Source organism: Myotis nattereri, assembly GCF_964212035.1.
Source record: "Myotis nattereri genome assembly, chromosome: 5".
In the NCBI taxonomy this organism is placed as follows: domain Eukaryota; kingdom Metazoa; phylum Chordata; class Mammalia; order Chiroptera; family Vespertilionidae; genus Myotis; species Myotis nattereri.
The window spans coordinates 82,594,078-82,612,659 of NC_138080.1; the positions used below are offsets into that span (position 1 = coordinate 82,594,078).

At 45.4% G+C, this 18,582-nt stretch overlaps 2 protein-coding genes across 6 annotated transcripts in view; both read left to right on the top strand.

Moving 5' to 3' along the window:
- Positions 1 to 18,582, top strand: part of LOC308518976 (protocadherin gamma-C4) — a gene marked incomplete at its 5' end in the record, with an annotated part of 148,230 nt that overhangs the window by 13,664 nt on the left and 115,984 nt on the right. Inside the window, one exon of one of the 5 annotated variants that reach the window (XM_081090827.1) lies at positions 8,091 to 8,227. The exons of 2 other annotated variants lie outside the window; for them this stretch is intronic. In XM_081090827.1, coding sequence (XP_080946953.1) covers positions 8,091 to 8,227 — 137 coding nt within the window. Of the gene's footprint in view, positions 1 to 1,293; positions 3,744 to 8,090; positions 8,228 to 15,227; positions 18,421 to 18,582 lie in introns of those variants that run through there. 2 more of the 5 variants (XM_081090841.1, XM_081090830.1) reach the window with 2 other exon arrangements.
- LOC308518978 (protocadherin gamma-A5-like) lies at positions 9,924 to 12,659 on the top strand (the record flags this gene model as incomplete). Its single annotated transcript, XM_081090850.1, is given in 5 exon segments — positions 9,924 to 9,935; positions 9,938 to 10,045; positions 10,049 to 12,536; positions 12,539 to 12,607; positions 12,610 to 12,659. Coding segments are annotated over 5 exon segments (2,727 nt in total).

Below are 18,582 nucleotides of genomic sequence, written 5' to 3' on the forward strand. Positions count from 1 at the left end.
ATTTGTGGGTCCTTTGAGAATTGTGAAAAATACCTTTAACCTACTCTACAAATTCTGAAGATTTAAAAACTCTGAGTAGTTAATGGGCTTTTGTGCCTGGTTAAAATTTATGAGTAATTTCTAGATGTTACTTATTATGTGAGGAATAATCTAAAGAACTGGGGACTTGCTGCTTTATCTCAAATATATATAATAAAATGTTTCCTTTTACTGGTTATATCTAAAATAAAAGCTAAAGTAAACTTAGAAACAATGGGAAAGTAGTACCTTCTGGATGCGTCCTGATGTGAAAAGGATCACTGAAACATTGCCTGCTCTTTATAGTGTTTTATTCTAACTTTTCTGCCTTCTTATCTTTGGTTTTTACTTTTAAGATCAGAGTTATTTACCCATTGTTTTAGATTTTGCAGTTGCATTGGTGACTCATTTATTAAACACTGATAAACTATTTGCTGCATACTCTATGAAAGGTGGTGCTCTAAAGTGTGAGGATGCACTCTTAAAATGATAGTCACAGACATAGCCCTTGGCCTAGAAACTTAATGAGCAAATTCTCTTCCCAAACCTACCCTTATATTTGCTAATCACATTGATACAGACATAAGACTAGCTCTTGAAAAGTAGATATTTTCTTACAAGGGAACTAAAAGATTTCCATTCTAGAAAATCCATTCACGTGAGGAAACTTGTTTCTGAATAGGTTGGGACTAGAGCCCAGATTTGCAACACTCCAGACACTGGCTTTTCACCTGCTGTTCCATTCTCCAAGTCCATCCATGTTCCCAGGATAGGTAAATGTGTCTCTTGCACAATACACTGTCCTGAAAATGGACTATGAGAATAAATAATGCAAAAACGTAAAAGAGGTAGAAAAATTCTTAGCAAAAAACAAAATCATATTTCTCTGGACCATTAATTACTTTATAGGACTTATTGTACAGAAATATTTTGATTGTTTATTTTCATTGCAAATAAAACAACAGGAGTTTGACTTTTATTCTTTGTGGGTAGATAGGATACGGAAAATAAATGGTGCACACAGGGGATGCTTTACCAAGAATGGATTGCAATAACAGACTAGGACTCTGGGTGTCGCTGTTCACCGATGGGGAAAAGACAACCAGTAATTTAATCCGAACCACAAATTTCTGCATCACAAAGCACTGACCCTGGAGCTTTACAAAAGCTTCTAACTGGACTCCCAGGACTCCAACAGCGAACGGTGAAAATACACTATCTTGGACCGCGCAGATCCTGGGACTCCTTAGGCCTCCACCGAGGGAAAACCCAAGTGCAAGCTTCTCCGCGGCGGCGCTGTAATGGCGGCTCCTCTTTATCGTCCAGTCTGCAGCCGGTTAGTTGGGATTTGCCTTCTCTTAGGGGCCCTATGGGAAATTCGGGCTGAACAGATCCGCTACTCGGTGCCTGAGGAGCTGGAGAAAGGCTCCTTCGTGGGCAACATCGCCAAGGACCTGGGCATGGAGCCCCCGGAGCTGGCGGAGCGCGGAGTCCGCATCGTCTCCAGAGGTAGGACGCAGCTCTTTGCCCTGAACCCGCGGAGCGGCAGCTTGGTCACGGCGGGCAGGATAGACCGGGAGGAGCTCTGCGATAGATCTCCAAAGTGTGTGGTAAGCCTGGAGATTCTCCTAGAGGACAAAGTAAAGATTTTTGGAGTAGAAGTGGAAATAATCGATGTTAATGATAATGCGCCCAACTTTGGGACTGAGCAAAGGGAAATAAAAGTCGCTGAATATGAAAGTCCTGGGACAAGATTCCCTCTTCCTGAAGCTTTTGATCCGGATGTAGGGGTAAACTCTCTGCAGGGATACCAGCTCAGCTCAAATGCTTACTTCTCCCTGGACGTGCAAAACGGAGCTGATGGGATAAAGTACCCTGAGCTGGTGCTGGAGCGCGCCTTGGACCGCGAGGAAGAGGCAGTTCACCATCTGGTCCTCACCGCCTTCGATGGAGGCGACCTGGCTCGCTCTGGCACTACCAGAATTCACGTAACACTTGTGGATATGAACGACAATGCCCCCCTATTCACTCAGCCCGAGTACCATGTGAGTGTTCGGGAGAATGTGCCCGTGGGCTCCCGAATTCTCACCGTAAAAGCCACTGACCCAGATGAAGGAGCCAATGGAGAAGTGACATATTCTTTCCGGAAAGTAAGAGATAAAATATCCCAGCTATTCCAGTTGAACTCTGTGACTGGGGACATAACAATATTGGAGGACCTGGATTATGAGGACTCTGGATTCTATGATATAGATGTAGAGGCTCACGATGGTCCTGGTCTCCGAGCCAGAAGTAAGGTACTGGTGACAGTGCTGGATGTAAACGACAATGCTCCAGAAGTGACGGTTACATCTCTCACCAGCTCTATCCAAGAAACCTCTTCCCCAGGCACAGTAATTGCACTTTTCAATGTGCATGATAGTGATTCAGGAGAGAATGGCCTAGTCACGTGTTCTATTCCAAATAATCTGCCATTCACACTTGAAAAGACCTACGGAAATTATTATCGATTGTTGACACACAGAGCTCTGGATAGGGAAGAAGTCTCAGAATATAACATCACAGTAATGGCCACTGACCACGGAACTCCACCACTGTCTACAGAAACCCACATCTCACTGAAGGTAGCAGACATCAATGACAACCCACCTGCCTTCCCTCATGCTTCTTACTCTGCCTACCTTCCCGAAAACAACCCCAGAGGAGCCTCCTTTTTATCCATAACCGCCCAGGACCCTGACAGCATTGAGAATGCCAGAGTCACTTACTCCCTGGCTGAGGGCACGCTCCAGGGGGAGCCTCTCTCTTCCTATGTCTCTATCAACTCTGACACAGGAGTCCTGTACGCTCTGCGCTCATTTGACTATGAGCAGGTTAGAGACCTGCAACTACTGGTGACAGCTAGTGACAGCGGGGACCCTCCTCTCAGCAGCAACGTGTCTCTAAGCCTATTTGTTCTGGACCAGAATGACAACGCACCTGAAATACTGTACCCCTCTCTCCCCACCGATGGTTCCACTGGTGTAGAGCTGGCACCCCGCTCTGCAGAACCTGGATACCTGGTGACCAAGGTGGTGGCAGTGGACAGAGACTCCGGCCAGAACGCCTGGCTGTCCTACCGCCTACTCAAGGCCAGTGAGCCTGGGCTCTTCATGGTGGGGCTGCACACAGGCGAAGTACGTACTGCGCGGGCCCTGCTGGACAGAGATGCCCTCAAGCAGAGCCTGGTGGTGGCAGTCCAGGACCATGGCCAGCCCCCTCTCTCAGCCACTGTCACACTCACTGTGGCGGTGGCTGACAGCATCCCAGATGTGTTGGCTGACTTGGGCAGTCTTGAGATCCCTTCGACTCCAGAGGCCTCAGACCTCACTCTGTACCTCGTGGTGGCAGTGGCTGCGGTCTCCTGCATCTTCCTTGCCTTTGTTATCATCCTGCTGGCACTCAGGCTGAGGCGCTGGCACTCATCACGTCTGCTCCAGGCTTCAGGAGGTGGGTTGGCAGGTGTGCCCACCTCACATTTTGTGGGTGTGGATGGGGTGCAGGCTTTCCTGCAGACCTATTCCCATGAGGTCTGCCTCACTGCTGACTCGGGGAAGAGTCACCTGATCTTCCCCCAACCCAACTATGCTGACACACTCATCAGCCAGGAGAGCTGTGAGAAAAGTGAGCCACTTTTGATAACTCAGGATTTACTTAAAATAAAAGAAGACCCCAATCTTCATCAGGTAAGTCAATCTTGCCACCCATAGGCAGAGAGCTGTGTCTTTAATTTTATAAGCTCTGGTTGTATAAGATGTGTTCCAAATCACATAAGATACTTCTTTTTAGTATTCTACTCCTTTAAAGGGGAGGGCAAATGATAATCAATAATGATTAATAATGGTTAATGCACCTAAAAGGTATTTTTTAACTTATTCTTTGTAGTCTTCATCCAGTAATAGTTTCAGCAAAAATTTCTTAATTTTATACCTCTAACTGCTGTACCTCAGATCTTTAAAGCCATTTTCCTTTAAGTCTTATTGAAAGTATCAAAGTGCGAAATAAAAGGCAATTGTGAAAATTCATATATAAACACTCTCTCTTATGAACATATTGTTGAATCTGGAATGAGTAAATTTTTCTCTTTTTAAACCCCAGCATGTTTTTCTTGAAATTTACTTTTTTTAGTTGAAAGGGTATTTTCCATTATAATTGAACGATGGCAGTTTATAAATACTGGGGAAAATATTTAAAATTTAGCTATACCTTTAACAGTGATAGCTTCTCAATTGGATTGGTATATTGTATATATTTTGTGGTTGCAGTTTCTGAGATGCACTAACAGTGACTATGTGTGATTCCTTCTATGCACTTCTGTGATTTCCAAAAATATTGCCCATTTTATTTCAATCATTTCATTTTAATAATATCTAAATTACCTTTTATGGCATCACTATGAGACCCTTCTCTATTTCTAAGGAAACATAACTTCAAAAAATATTTTCTTTTTTCATCATGCGATTCCCTTATAAAGGTTGGATAACTCAATTTCAGAACTGATCTGATAAGTAGGCCTCATCCCTGTTCCTGCAAATTGCCCTCAGGTAGTTCCATCACTTTGTGGCTCTGCAATGATCTGATATAAGGGGGAATATTTTGTATGCAAGGGCTATGCAACTTCTGTTCCTTATGACTTCATTCAGTTCTCTTAGTTTGGGATTCATGAATGTCTAGGACTACACAAATTAGTGGTGTTTGGATACCTGGAAATTGTATCAATAGATTGTGAACTATGCCTCAATTCAACTTAAGAAGGAGAGTTTCAGTTTCTAGATTTTTTTTTGTCTCCGTGGGAAGTTGTGGTGCAATACAATATAATAAATAAGAATGTGATATGATACAACCAACTGGCATGGGGAGGAAAAAGCAAGTAACAAGTGGATATTGAGCAATAAATCATATCTGAAGAGAGATTATTTATAATACTAGAGCTTTAAAATATAACTTGGAAATATTAATTGTCTCTGTGTCAAACATATTTGGATGGTGATATTAGAATATATTCCAGAATCAGAATGGTACATATTTTAAATGATTAGGAGAGCAGCAGTAGATAATTTATAACCTAATAACATACGGAAAATATATTTTTGTTTGATGGGTACTGATTTTCTTTTAGAAAATACTATTTCTGGTTAAATAAATTATTGTACAACCATATGGTGGGCTACTCCATAAGTATAAGAAATAAATGGAAAACTTCTTTATGTACTGATATGAAATGATCTCCAAGATATAATGAGTAAACAAAGCAAGCTCCAAAACATGGCGTATTGTATACTTTCATATATATATGAAAGCAGGGGGGACGTTTATAAAATTCTGCTTCACTGTACAAAACATTTCTCTGGAATAGTACACAAAAAAGGAACACTTATTTCTTCCGGGACAAATGTGTTGTTGAAAGCAAAGAGGGAGAGTCTATAGAATATGCTGAATATACCTTTGGAACTATATGAATGTATACCTACTTAAACAAATAAATAATCAATAAATCCGCAAGAGCAAAAAAGTTCTTTGCAAAACATTTAGTACAAGCCCTTGGAGCAGTTTCACGGAAAAACCCCTGGGCGTCGCTGTAGGTTAAAAGAAGAGCAGGAAGATGTCTGAGACGCATTCGGGAGCCTCTCGGAAGGTAACTTCCTGCTCAAACCAACCGCACGGAGGAGGCCAGTACACATTCGGTCACACAAACAAACCAGGGGAATTGCCCCTACCCCGGATTTTTGCCATCCGCGGAGGGTTTATTCCTCCCCGCGGCCTAGGGCCAAGGAGCAGAGCAGCAGCGGAGGGAGACAGAGGATGAGGCTGAGCGCGGAGAGGAGCAGCGCGGGGCGGTGGCGGCAGGTATTGTTGCCCTTTCTGCTTTCTTTGTTCCGCGGGGCTCTCCCGGACCAAATCCGCTATTCAATCCCCGAGGAGCTGGCTAAGAACTCGGTGGTAGGAAATCTCGCCAAGGATCTGGGGCTCAGAGCCCGGGATCTGCCGGCCCGGAAGCTGCGGGTTAGCGCGGAGAAGGACTATTTCACTGTAGATCCTGACAGCGGGGACTTACTTGTGAGCGGCAGAATAGACCGAGAGCAGATTTGCGGGAAGAAGCCTCTGTGTATTCTGGATTTTGATGCGGTCGCTGAAAAACCACTAAATATTTTCCATGTAGCAGTAGTAGTGCAGGATATAAATGACAATATGCCCTTATTCAAACAGAGTAAGACTGATTTAAAAATAGGAGAATCCACTAAGCCAGGTAAAACATTTCCACTAGACCCGGCCCTGGATTCGGATGCTGGTCCTAATTCACTGCAAAGGTACCACCTCAATGACAATGAGTTCTTTGATCTCACGGAGAAACAGACTCCAGATGGACTTAAGTATCCTGAGTTGATCCTGAAACATTCTCTGGACAGAGAAGAGAAGAGTTTCCATCAACTGGTCCTCACAGCTGTGGACGGTGGCGACCCACCCCAAAGTGGCACCACCCAGATCCAAATCCAAGTCACGGATGCCAATGACAACCCCCCGGTGTTCAGCCAGGACGTGTACAGGGTCAGCCTGAGGGAGGGCGTGCCCCCCGGCTTCCCTGTGCTTCAAGTGACGGCCACGGACCCGGACGAGGGCACTAACGCGGAGGTCACCTACTCCTTTCGTAATGTGGACGAACAAGTGGGACAATTTTTTAACTTAGATGAAACAACAGGAGAAATCACCACGAAGGATCATTTTGATTTCGAAATGGCTAATAGTTACACCCTCGGTATAGAAGCGAAAGATCCTGGGGACCTAGCAGCCCACTGCAGTATCCAAGTCGAAATCCTCGATGAGAACGATTGTGCCCCTGAGGTGATTGTGGCCTCCGTGTCCACGCCTCTTCCAGAGGATTCACCACCGGGAACGGTGGTCGCCTTGATAAAAACAAGAGATAGAGACTCTGGAGAAAATGGAGAGGTTTACTGCGGCCTATTGGGAAAGGCGGACTTTACATTGAAATCTTACTCAAAGAACTACTACAAGCTGGTGACAGACAGGACGCTGGACAGAGAACAGACCCCAGAGTACAATGTCACCATCACAGCCACCGACAGGGGCAAGCCGCCCCTCTCCTCCAGCACCACCGTCACCCTGCGCGTCACCGACGTCAACGACAACGCCCCGGTATTCCGGCAGCCAGCCTACCTGGCCCACGTGCCAGAAAACAACCCGCCCGGGGCCTCCATCGCGCAGGTCAGCGCCTCCGACCCCGACCTGGGACCCAACGGCCAGGTGTCCTACTCCATCGTGGCCAGCGACCTGGAGCCGCGGGCGCTGTCGTCCTACGTGTCGGTGAGCGCGCACAGCGGGGTGGTGTTCGCGCAGCGCGCCTTCGACCACGAGCAGCTGCGCGCCTTTGAGCTGACGCTGCAGGCGCGCGACCAGGGCTCGCCCGCGCTCAGCGCCAACGTGAGCCTGCGCGTGCTGGTGGGCGACCGCAACGACAACGCGCCCCGGGTGCTGTACCCGGCGCTGGGGCCCGACGGCTCTGCGCTCTTCGACACGGTGCCGCGCGCCGCGCAGCCGGGCTACCTGGTCACCAAGGTGGTGGCGGTGGACGCGGACTCGGGACACAATGCCTGGCTGTCCTACCACGTGCTGCAGGCCAGCGAGCCCGGGCTCTTCAGCCTGGGGCTGCGCACGGGCGAGGTGCGCACGGCCAGACCTTTGGGCGACAGGGACGCGGCCCGCCAGCGCCTCCTGGTGGCCGTGCGGGACGGGGGACAGCCACCCCTCTCAGCCACCGCCACGCTGCTCCTGGTCTTTGCTGACAGCCTGCAAGAGGCGCTGCCGGACCTGAGCGAACGTCCTACGCCCTCTGACCCCCAGGCTGAGCTGCAGTTCTATCTGGTGGTGGCCTTGGCCTTGATCTCAGTGCTCTTCCTCCTCGCGGTGATTCTGGCGGTCGCCCTGCGCTTGCGACGCTCCTCCAGCCCCACCTCCTGGGGCTGCTTTCAGCCTGGTCTCAATACTAAGTCTGGACCTGGGGTTCTCCCCAACTACAGTGAGGGGACTTTGCCCTATTCCTACAACCTGTGCGTTGCCTCACAGTCAGCTAAGACAGAGTTTAATTTTCTCAACATAACCCCGGAAATGGCTCCCCCTCAGGATCTCCTCTGCGAAGATGCCTCTTGGGTACCAAGTACAAATCATGGAGATACTCAGGGCTCATTTGCCTCAGACACTATTTTAAAGGTGAGTTTTAACTTATTTTCACTTTGGGTTCTAATGTTCATTGATAAATCACCATGTGGAATAGGAGTCTTCATTTCAGATTTAATTGTTGTGTGGGTTGAATTTAGGCAATTTTCTGCCCTAATTATCTTAATTTTATCTAACCAAATCTTGACGTGGTTTTCTATCTAATATGTGAGAGTTATTTGTTCAGAATTACAAGGCTTTACCAAATGAGATACTTCTCTTTCTTCCTCATCTTTACAACCCTTGCCTCTGAAGATTTAATACTATTGGCATCTTAAACTATTTATTTCATATTTGGGGCTTTTATTACTCAAATTTTTAGTTTCACTTCCTCTTTAAATTATATTATTTCAGAGTAAAGGAGCTTCCCATCTTATTAGTTTGGGAAAACTTGGAACTAAAGAAAGGAAGAATTGTCCCCAGTGTCATGGCTTGTCAACAGCAGAACATGGGTAGGACTGACCTAAACACACCAGCAATCTCTGTGTCTTTGCAAGCTAAGTGTCTGGGATTCCAGATCTATTTTAAACGGATGGTCAAAGTTTGAGGTCTGTAGTATCTGCTACTAATAGTGTGCTTAATAATGGAAGAAATATTTTTCTCTCATGTATAGTAATAAATTGCTCTTGTGAAAACTGTACATTGAGAAAATTTTGTAACCTATACTCACATTCTGTACTTAAAACTTTATTTTCTGAATTTTCTATTTATAGATATAGACTATATTAATTTTTCAATTCCCTATGAAGATACCATTTAGTAAAAATTGCTTCTCTCACATAATGGACTCCCCAACATGTCCATTTTTGTAAATCATGAGGTTTTGCTACTATATAAAGGTGATAACTTTAAATATCTTCCTCAACATAGAAAGTCCAGTGGGCTGCCTGGACATATTTATAGACATATTTTCTGCATGGATGGTGAACTAAAGCCATTTGCTAAAGTCACTGTATAGATTCCCTCCCCCCAAGAGCCTGTCACTGTATGATGTCTGACTCCAATTTAGACATGGTAATAGGAAAATATGCATAATGCATAGCTAACCCAACTCAGACTCTCAGTCTCATAGAGTGTAACTGCTTTATTTCTAGTGTGAAAAACTGGGAACTTTCTCAAAGACCTCACATGTAACAAAATGAACTCTCGGTTCTTTCTGCATATGACAACTGATACAATTTGCATGAATCAGTAGACCTTTTTGCAAAGGTGCATTGAGAGCTAGACTTATTTCCTTGGCATTTTTGATGTACAAATGGGCACGTTTTCATAAATATATCTTAATACAATGATGAAATCTTAAAACCTACAAAAGTAAGAATTGCAATGTTCTAATTTAATGGACTCAATTTAGGTAAAAAGTAAATAAAGGACATAGGCTCAATGGCACATTAAATAAAACTTTTCTAAAGAGTAAAAATAATCTAATTATTATATTGATCTCAGGGGTTTATGGGTCTTGCTATTTCAAAATTAAACCTTAATTAAATATAAACAGTGTCACGCAGTAATACGTAAAGGATGCGGCAAAATTATTAAAAATCAAATAAAACAGGATATGAAAACAGAATTGGTGTAGTAACTAGTTAGGACTCTGAGCGTCGCTGTTCACCAAAGTGGGAAGAAGCTGCTGCTAGATGCGACCGGACTCTCAGCTTCTTCCGCACTAAACACACACAGGACGGACAAGCTCCTGGAAAAAGCCTTCTACCCGCGCCTCTCTCCCATTTCCAACAAGGAGTTCGTACCCTTTGGCTTTTAAGAAGTAAGGAGGCAGCAGGCAGGAACCAGAACTAAGAGAAAACTGGTCGGAAAGAAGGCAATGGCGGATGCTCTGAGGGGCTGGGGCTGCAGAGAGCTGCTCCTGCTCCTGCTGTTCTTGGGGATGCAGCGGGGAGCCAGGGCCGGGCAGATCCGCTACTCAGTGCAGGAGGAACTGGACAAAGGCTCCTTCGTGGGCAACATCGCCAAGGATCTCGGGCTGGAGCCTCAGGAGCTGGCGGAGCGAGGAGTCCGCATCGTCTCTAGAGGTAGGACTCAGCTTTTTGCTCTGAACCCAGGAAGTGGCAGCTTGGTCACCGCGGGCAGGATAGACAGGGAGGAGCTCTGCGCTCAGAGCGCGCGGTGTCTGGTGAGTTTTAACATCTTGGTTGAGAATAAAATGAAAATTTATGGCGTAGAAGTAGAAATAATCGACATTAATGATAACTTCCCACGTTTCCGCGATGAGGAAGTAAAAGTAAAAGTTAATGAAAATGCTGCTACAGGGACACGGTTAGTGCTCCCCTTTGCTCGAGATGCGGATGTGGGTGTGAACTCCCTCCAGAGTTACCAGCTCAGTTCCAATATGCACTTCTCTCTGGATGAGAAAAGTGGAAGTGATGGACAAAAACATCCCGAGCTGGTACTGGAACAGCCCTTGGACCGGGAGAAAGTGGCTGTTCACAACCTCCTCCTCACAGCTTTAGATGGCGGAGACCCCATACTCTCTAGCACTACGCACATCCGCGTGATGGTCCTCGACGCAAACGATAACGCGCCCCAGTTCACTCGATCCGAGTACAGAGTGAGTGTTCCAGAGAGCATACCTGTGGGCACTCGGCTGCTCACGCTAACCGCCACGGATCCAGATGAGGGAATAAATGGAAAATTGACCTACTCTTTTCGCAATGAAGAAGACAAAATTTCACAGACTTTCCAACTTGATTCCAACCTGGGTGAAATTTCAACAGTGCAGTCACTGGATTATGAAGAGTCCAGATTCTACCTCATGGAAGTGGTAGCTCAGGATGGAGGTGCTCTCCTTGCCAGTGCTAAGGTGGTGGTCACAGTACAGGATGTGAATGACAATGTCCCGGAAATGATCCTCACCTCTCTCGCCAGTTCCGTCTCTGAAGATTGTCTTCCTGGAACTGTAATTGCGTTGTTTAGTGTACATGATGGTGATTCTGGAGAGAATGGGGAGATTGCATGTTCTATCTCTGGGAACTTGCCCTTTAAATTGGAAAAATCAGTTGATAATTACTATCATTTATTGACAACTAGAACCCTGGACAGAGAAGAGATCTCAGATTATAACATCACAATAACTGTCATTGACCGTGGAAACCCACCCCTGTCTACAGAAAACCACATCTCCCTAAAAGTGGCAGACATCAATGACAATCCTCCCATCTTTCCTCACACGTCATACTCTACCTATATTCCAGAAAACAATCCCAGAGGCATCTCAATCTTCTCTGTGACCGCCAATGACCCTGACAGTGGCAACAATGCTCAGGTCACTTATTCTCTAGCCAAGGACATGTTTCAGGGAACGCCTCTCTCCTCCTTTGTCTCCATAAACTCTGACACCGGTGTGCTGTATGCACTGAGCTCTTTTGACTATGAGCAGGTTAGAGACCTGCAACTGTGGGTGACAGCCAGCGACAGTGGAGACCCTCCACTCAGCAGTAATGTGTCACTGAGCCTGTTCGTGTTGGATCAGAATGACAACACTCCTGAAATCCTCTACCCCACACTTCCCACTGATGGTTCCACCGGTGTGGAGCTGGCACCACGTTCTGCAGAACTTGGCTACCTGGTGACCAAGGTGGTGGCAGTGGACAGAGACTCCGGCCAGAACGCCTGGTTGTCCTACCGTCTGCTCAAGGCCAGCGAGCCAGGGCTCTTCATGGTGGGGCTGCACACAGGAGAGGTGCGCACTGCACGGGCCCTGCTGGACAGAGACGCGCTCAAGCAGAGCCTGGTGGTGGCGGTCCAGGACCATGGCCAGCCCCCTCTCTCAGCCACTGTCACACTCACCGTGGCTGTGGCTAACAGCATCCCAGATGTCCTGGCTGACCTGGGCAATCTGGAGCCCTCTGTTGACCCTAATGACTCCAGCCTCACTCTGTACTTGGTGGTGGCAGTGGCTGCTGTCTCCTGCGTCTTTCTAGCCTTTGTCATCATCCTGCTGGCACTCAGGCTGAGGCGCTGGCACACATCACGTCTGCTCCAGGCTTCAGGAGGAGGGCTGGCAGGTGTGCCTGCCTCGAACTTTGTGGGCATGGACGGGGTGCAGGCGTTCCTGCAGACCTATTCCCATGAGGTCTGCCTCACTGCTGACTCGGGGAAGAGTCACCTGATCTTCCCCCAACCCAACTATGCTGACACACTCATCAGCCAGGAGAGCTGTGCGAAAAGCGAGCCTCTTCTGATATCAGAGAAGATAAATGCAAATGAAGAACTAGAAGTTGTTCAGGTGAGTTTTCTTTCTTAGTACGGATGCTTAGAGTATTTTGTTCATTTGTTTCCTCAGTTATTTTTCTCCCACATTCAAATAGGTTAATTATATAAATAGTGAATCATTATTTGCTTTACTTAGAGATTAGCTTAGTGTAATTTGATAATTAATGTTTTCTCCATTTGTTATCAAATTATATTTTGAGTATAGTATCTTATTTTTTCAATATGTGGATATTTTAGAAAATCTAGCTGATATCCATACACTTAAATGAAAAGAGTACTTTATTATTTTTTAAACAAGTACTTCAGAAGTGGTTAAACATAATCACTTCACACAAAGACTTTCTTATACTCAGAACTGTTATTATCTTGTTTGATTAGTTCTAACTGTTAGATAATGTTTTCTTTTGAACATTTGCCTAAAACCAATTGTGAATATGTTTTAGAAAGGATATTGTGGTTTAGCATATCTGCTGTTTGCATAAGGAAATAATTTACATATTTTAATAAATCACTGGACAAATACAGAAAAAGTCTGCATGAGAAATGTCAGAAAAAAGATTAAATTTATATTGATGATAATGTTTGAGTTCTGAAATCTGGAAAGTTTGGGTTAAACCATAAAATTATTACATGTGTGTATTAGTTGAGAGAAGAAATCAGTGAGGGGCCTTACAATTGTGCTTTATTCTGTAATGCAGTTTAAAATCTCCAAAGATTTAGATATCACTACATTCATCAAATTCAAATATACCACATACTTGGCACCTTCTAGTTACAGGCAATCCTTTCACTTTTCAGAATCAATATCTACCTGAATATTTGCGTACAATTCTGCTTTATTATAAGAGACTAAGATTAGTGTTTGGAAAGTCAATTCAACTTTTAAATTGTTTCAAATTTTAAAACTAATTTCTCAGGGCTATGTTTAACTTAAATTAAGATTTTTCTTAATAAAAGGCAGATCTCTGGGTCTCACATTTTATGAGTATATGTTGTGTCATGGAGGAACTGCCCTATTCACTTTTGGCATCTGATTTACTAGAGATGATTTTCAGAAGCTTCTTTTCAAAAGATTTTTTTATCTTTCAAATTTTGTGCTTTCAACAGTTTGAACATCAGCTACAAAGTATTAATAAATGGCAGGAAATGGAAATAAAATATTAATGGGATAATAGGCTACATTACTCAACCATATCAAAGGTTTGTTGATACATTTGGGAACATAGGACCACTTGGTTTTTATTTTTAAATACTTTTAAAACATTTATTTGAAGAGGATCTAATTATGTCTATATATAGACATAATTCTGTCCTTCATGTAAAATGTACATACTCGCCCTGACCGGTTTGGCTCAGTGGCTAGAGCGTCGGCCTGTGGACTGAAGGGTCCCAGGTTCCATTCCAGTCAAGGGCATGTACCTTGGTTGCGGGCACATCCCCAGTAGGGGGTGTGCAGGAGGCGGCTGATCCATGTTTCTCTCTCATGGATGTTTCTAACTCTCTATCCCTCTCCCTTCCTCTCTGTAAAAAAATCAATAAAATATATTTTTAAAAAATAAATAAAATAAAATGTACAGACTCACTGAATAGTGAGTGCATCTAAAGAGTAACAAGAGAATCTGTATGATAGATACTGATATCATTCACTTCTATATAAAAACTCACTTTTGCATTTTTTAAAGAAAAGGTTATAGAGTTGGGTATATGTCCTGAGTTAACTTTTTAATGCAATGGAGAAATACCTTGTAAACCTCTATAGACTTTATAAACTTGGATAAACTTTACATTTGTGTTTGGAAAATCAATTCAACTTTAAAATGGTTTCAATGTTTAAAACTCATTCATCAGGGGCTGTGCTTATCTTAAATTAATAGATTTTTCTTAATAAAATTCTGGTCTATGGGTCTTAAATTTTATGAGTATATTTTAAGTATACTTTACATAATAAAATGCTTGATTCACACACTCTGCATGTGCACATACTCTATACCACATACTCTTAAAATGTTTAAATCTTTAGTTTCATATGTGTTCTGAAAAAAATAACTTTCCTGTACTAATTGAAGTGTTCATATGTTGTGGAAAGGCACTTACTCAGTCATGTTTTGGAACAAGGTCTTGAGTAAGTAATGTTTTTATGTTTGTATAGAGATGCTAATGAGTTTCTGTCTAGAATACTAAATACAATGAGCAGTTCAAGTTGCTCTAATAGTATTCCATTATAAGTTCAACACTGCTACACACCTGTCAAATTTTAGAATGACATTATGTAGGTTTAAAACAATTTCTTTATGAATATTTCTAGTTTGGAAATGGAATAGAAACTGTAATACATCCATCAGAAACATGAAAATTGGAATGCTTATTGACAAAGAAAGTGTCAATAATTATCAAAGTATGACCTGGGGCCCAAAGAAAAGTGAACAACATAGATTACTCTCTTTGGGATATATAATCATTAGTCTCATGCTTCACCCCCATAATCTGAATAACTCACCACTGTTAAGATACTTGAGAAGAAACAATGCAATTAAAGATGACAGTAATGTATTGCGGAAAAATAAAATGAGTAGTATAATTTTTAAATCATAATCATTTAATTGGCAGTAGACACTTGGAAACTAAGGAAAATAGAGTATCTTGCTTCTTACCATACTTCTATTTTGTAAAGACCACCAATCTCCTTGATATCTATCAATTACTTTGGGAAGAAGATGATAAAGATAAGCTAGAAGAAAGTGAAGCATAGGACAAAACTAAAAGCTATGAGATTTATTAATTTTATAAGTAACAAGAAAAGAAACTAGAGTGGAATAACCATACAAATTGTCATTTTAAGAATTTACGAATTACACCATCTGCCACCACCAGCACTATTTCATTTGTATTACTTCCTATATATTATTTTTATTTTGCCCTCAGTTCTACTAAGGTAAGCAGGGAATATGTTGTTATGGCCATTTTATGGCAATGAGAACTAAAAGCACGACTATGTCAATACATATGTTCAGCAAGGTACGTCTGCTCTCTGACGAGTAACACTCACTTAATTTGGATGAGTACAGTTCACATTCAAAGAAATGACAACAAGGCCGAAGACATAGTAAACATTTAAAATGTTACATCCTTGTAAAATGGGAAGAAAAGTACCTGCATCAGGACACAGTGGAATTGTCTTCCAGGCGGCTCCGATCGGAGCTGATTTCGTAACCACTACTGCAGTTCTGCGGCCGGGACGCGCGGTGCCGCTGTCGGCTAGAGCTGGGCGAAGTGTCGGCTCTTGACGAAAAAGGACTCGCCCTCAGACCGAGGAATCGGAAGAACCGTGCACTCTCCGGCTCTCGGCAGAGAAGCTAGCGATCACAGAGTGTGTCTGCCGAGACAAATCAAGGAATCACTCTTGCTCAGAGAATTCTTGGGATTATTTAGGGATCGATCGCTGCTCCTCGGAATCAGTAAGGAAAACGCTCAGAAAGCGGGATGGGAGACCGCTGGGGACCGCAGGGCCAGGCTGGGCGGAGGCGAACGCCCTTTCTCCTCCTGTTGCCTTTGTTCTGCCCGGCGCTCGCCGAGCCTATCCGCTACACGATTCCCGAGGAGCTGGCCAGGGGCTCGCTGGTGGGGAACCTCGCCAAGGATCTGGGGCTTGGTGTGCGAGATTTGCCTACTCAGAACCTGCGGGTTAGTGCCAAGAAGAAATTCTTTACAGTGAACACCGAGAACGGGGACTTACTTGTGGGCGACCGTATAGACCGAGAGCAGATTTGTGGCAAGAAGTCAACCTGCGTTCTGGAATTCGAAATGGTTGCTGAAAAGCCTTTGAACTTTTTTCATATAGCCGTGGTGATTCAGGACGTCAACGACAACCCACCGGCCTTCAGCCAAAATATCACTGAACTGGAAATCAGTGAACTGGCCCTCACGGGGGCCACCTTTGCCTTGGAATCCGCACAAGACGCTGATGTAGGGGTCAATTCCCTGCAGCGGTACTACCTCAGCCCCAACCCACACTTCTCTTTGACCCAGAAAGAGAACCCTGATGGCACTACGTACCCAGAACTGGTACTGAAGGCTCCCCTGGACAGGGAAGAGCAGTCCTGCCACCACCTGGTCCTCACCGCTGTGGATGGGGGTGAGCCTGCCAGAAGCTGCACCACCCAGATCAGGGTGATTGTAGCAGATGCAAATGATAACCCCCCAGTGTTCACCCAGGACACCTACAGGGTCAGTGTTCCAGAGAACCTGCCAGTTGGCTCCTCTGTGCTAAGCGTGATGGCCACTGACTTGGATGAGGGCATCAATGGCGAGATCACCTACGCTTTCATCAACATTGGTAAGGCAGTGAGACAGCTGTTCAAGCTGAACAGTCAAACAGGGGAAGTCTCCACTGGTGGCGGACTGGACTTTGAAGAGAGAGAGCGCTACACAATTGGGGTAGAAGCAAAGGATGGTGGACGTCACACAGCACATTGTAAAATACAAATAGATATTTTGGATGAAAATGATAATGCTCCTGAGATAACCCTGGATTCTGAATCTAAACATATACAAGAAGATGTAGAGCTGGGGACTGTTGTTGCCCTGATCAAAACACATGATCTGGATTCTGGCTTTAATGGGGAAATCCTATGCCAACTAAATGGAAACTCCCCATTTAAAATAGTTCAAGATACAAAAAATACATACAAGTTGGTGACAGATGGAGCCCTAGATATAGAGCAGACTATGGAATACAACATCACTATCACAGCCACCGACAAGGGCAAACCTCCCCTCTCCTCCGAAACAAGTGTCACCTTAAACATCGATGATGTCAACGACAATGCTCCTGTTTTCCACCAGGCCTCTTATCTGGTCCGCGTGGCAGAAAACAACCCGCCCGGGGCCTCCATCGCGCAGGTCAGCGCCTCCGACCCCGACCTGGGACCCAACGGCCAGGTGTCCTACTCCATCGTGGCCAGCGACCTGGAGCCGCGGGCGCTGTCGTCCTACGTGTCGGTGAGCGCGCACAGCGGGGTGGTGTTCGCGCAGCGCGCCTTCGACCACGAGCAGCTGCGCGCCTTTGAGCTGACGCTGCAGGCGCGCGACCAGGGCTCGCCCGCGCTCAGCGCCAACGTGAGCCTGCGCGTGCTGGTGGGCGACCGCAACGACAACGCGCCCCGGGTGCTGTACCCGGCGCTGGGGCCCGACGGCTCTGCGCTCTTCGACACGGTGCCGCGCGCCGCGCAGCCGGGCTACCTGGTCACCAAGGTGGTGGCGGTGGACGCGGACTCGGGACACAATGCCTGGCTGTCCTACCACGTGCTGCAGGCCAGCGAGCCCGGGCTCTTCAGCCTGGGGCTGCGCACGGGCGAGGTGCGCACGGCCAGACCTTTGGGCGACAGGGACGCGGCCCGCCAGCGCCTCCTGGTGGCCGTGCGGGACGGGGGACAGCCACCCCTCTCTGCCACCGCCACGCTGCACCTGGTCTTTGCTGATAACCTGCAGGACGTACTGCCAGACTTCGGTGACCAACCAGCATCCTCTGACCCCCAGGCTGAGCTGCAGTTCTATCTGGTGGTGGCGTTGACCTTGATCTCCGTGCTCTTCCTACTGGCGGTGATTCTGGCGGTCGCCCTCACCCTGCGACGCTCCTCCAGCCCCGCTGCCTGGAGTTGCTTTCAGACAGGTGGTGTCTGCTCCAAGGCTGGACCTGGGGTTTTCCCCAACTACTGCGACGGGACTTTGCCCTATTCCTACAATCTATGCGCTGCCTCACACTGCTCCAAGACTGAGTTTAAATTTGTCAATATAAATCCTGAAAATGCTCCACCGCAAGATCTTCTATGTAATGAAGCCTCTTGGTTTGAGAGTACCCGTAATGATAATCCCCAACTGACATCTGATTCAGTCAAGTTGCAACAGGTGAGTTACTTCAAAACTCTCCTCCTGTAAGTATAATTAGGTTTCAATTCATAATTTTAGAGGTAAAAAGTACACCGGCTAAACATATCTTGATTTTGTGTTCTATTGATTTGGAGGGCATACAGTGAGGGTGTTGGAAATTCTTTGTTTATCTGTGTTGCA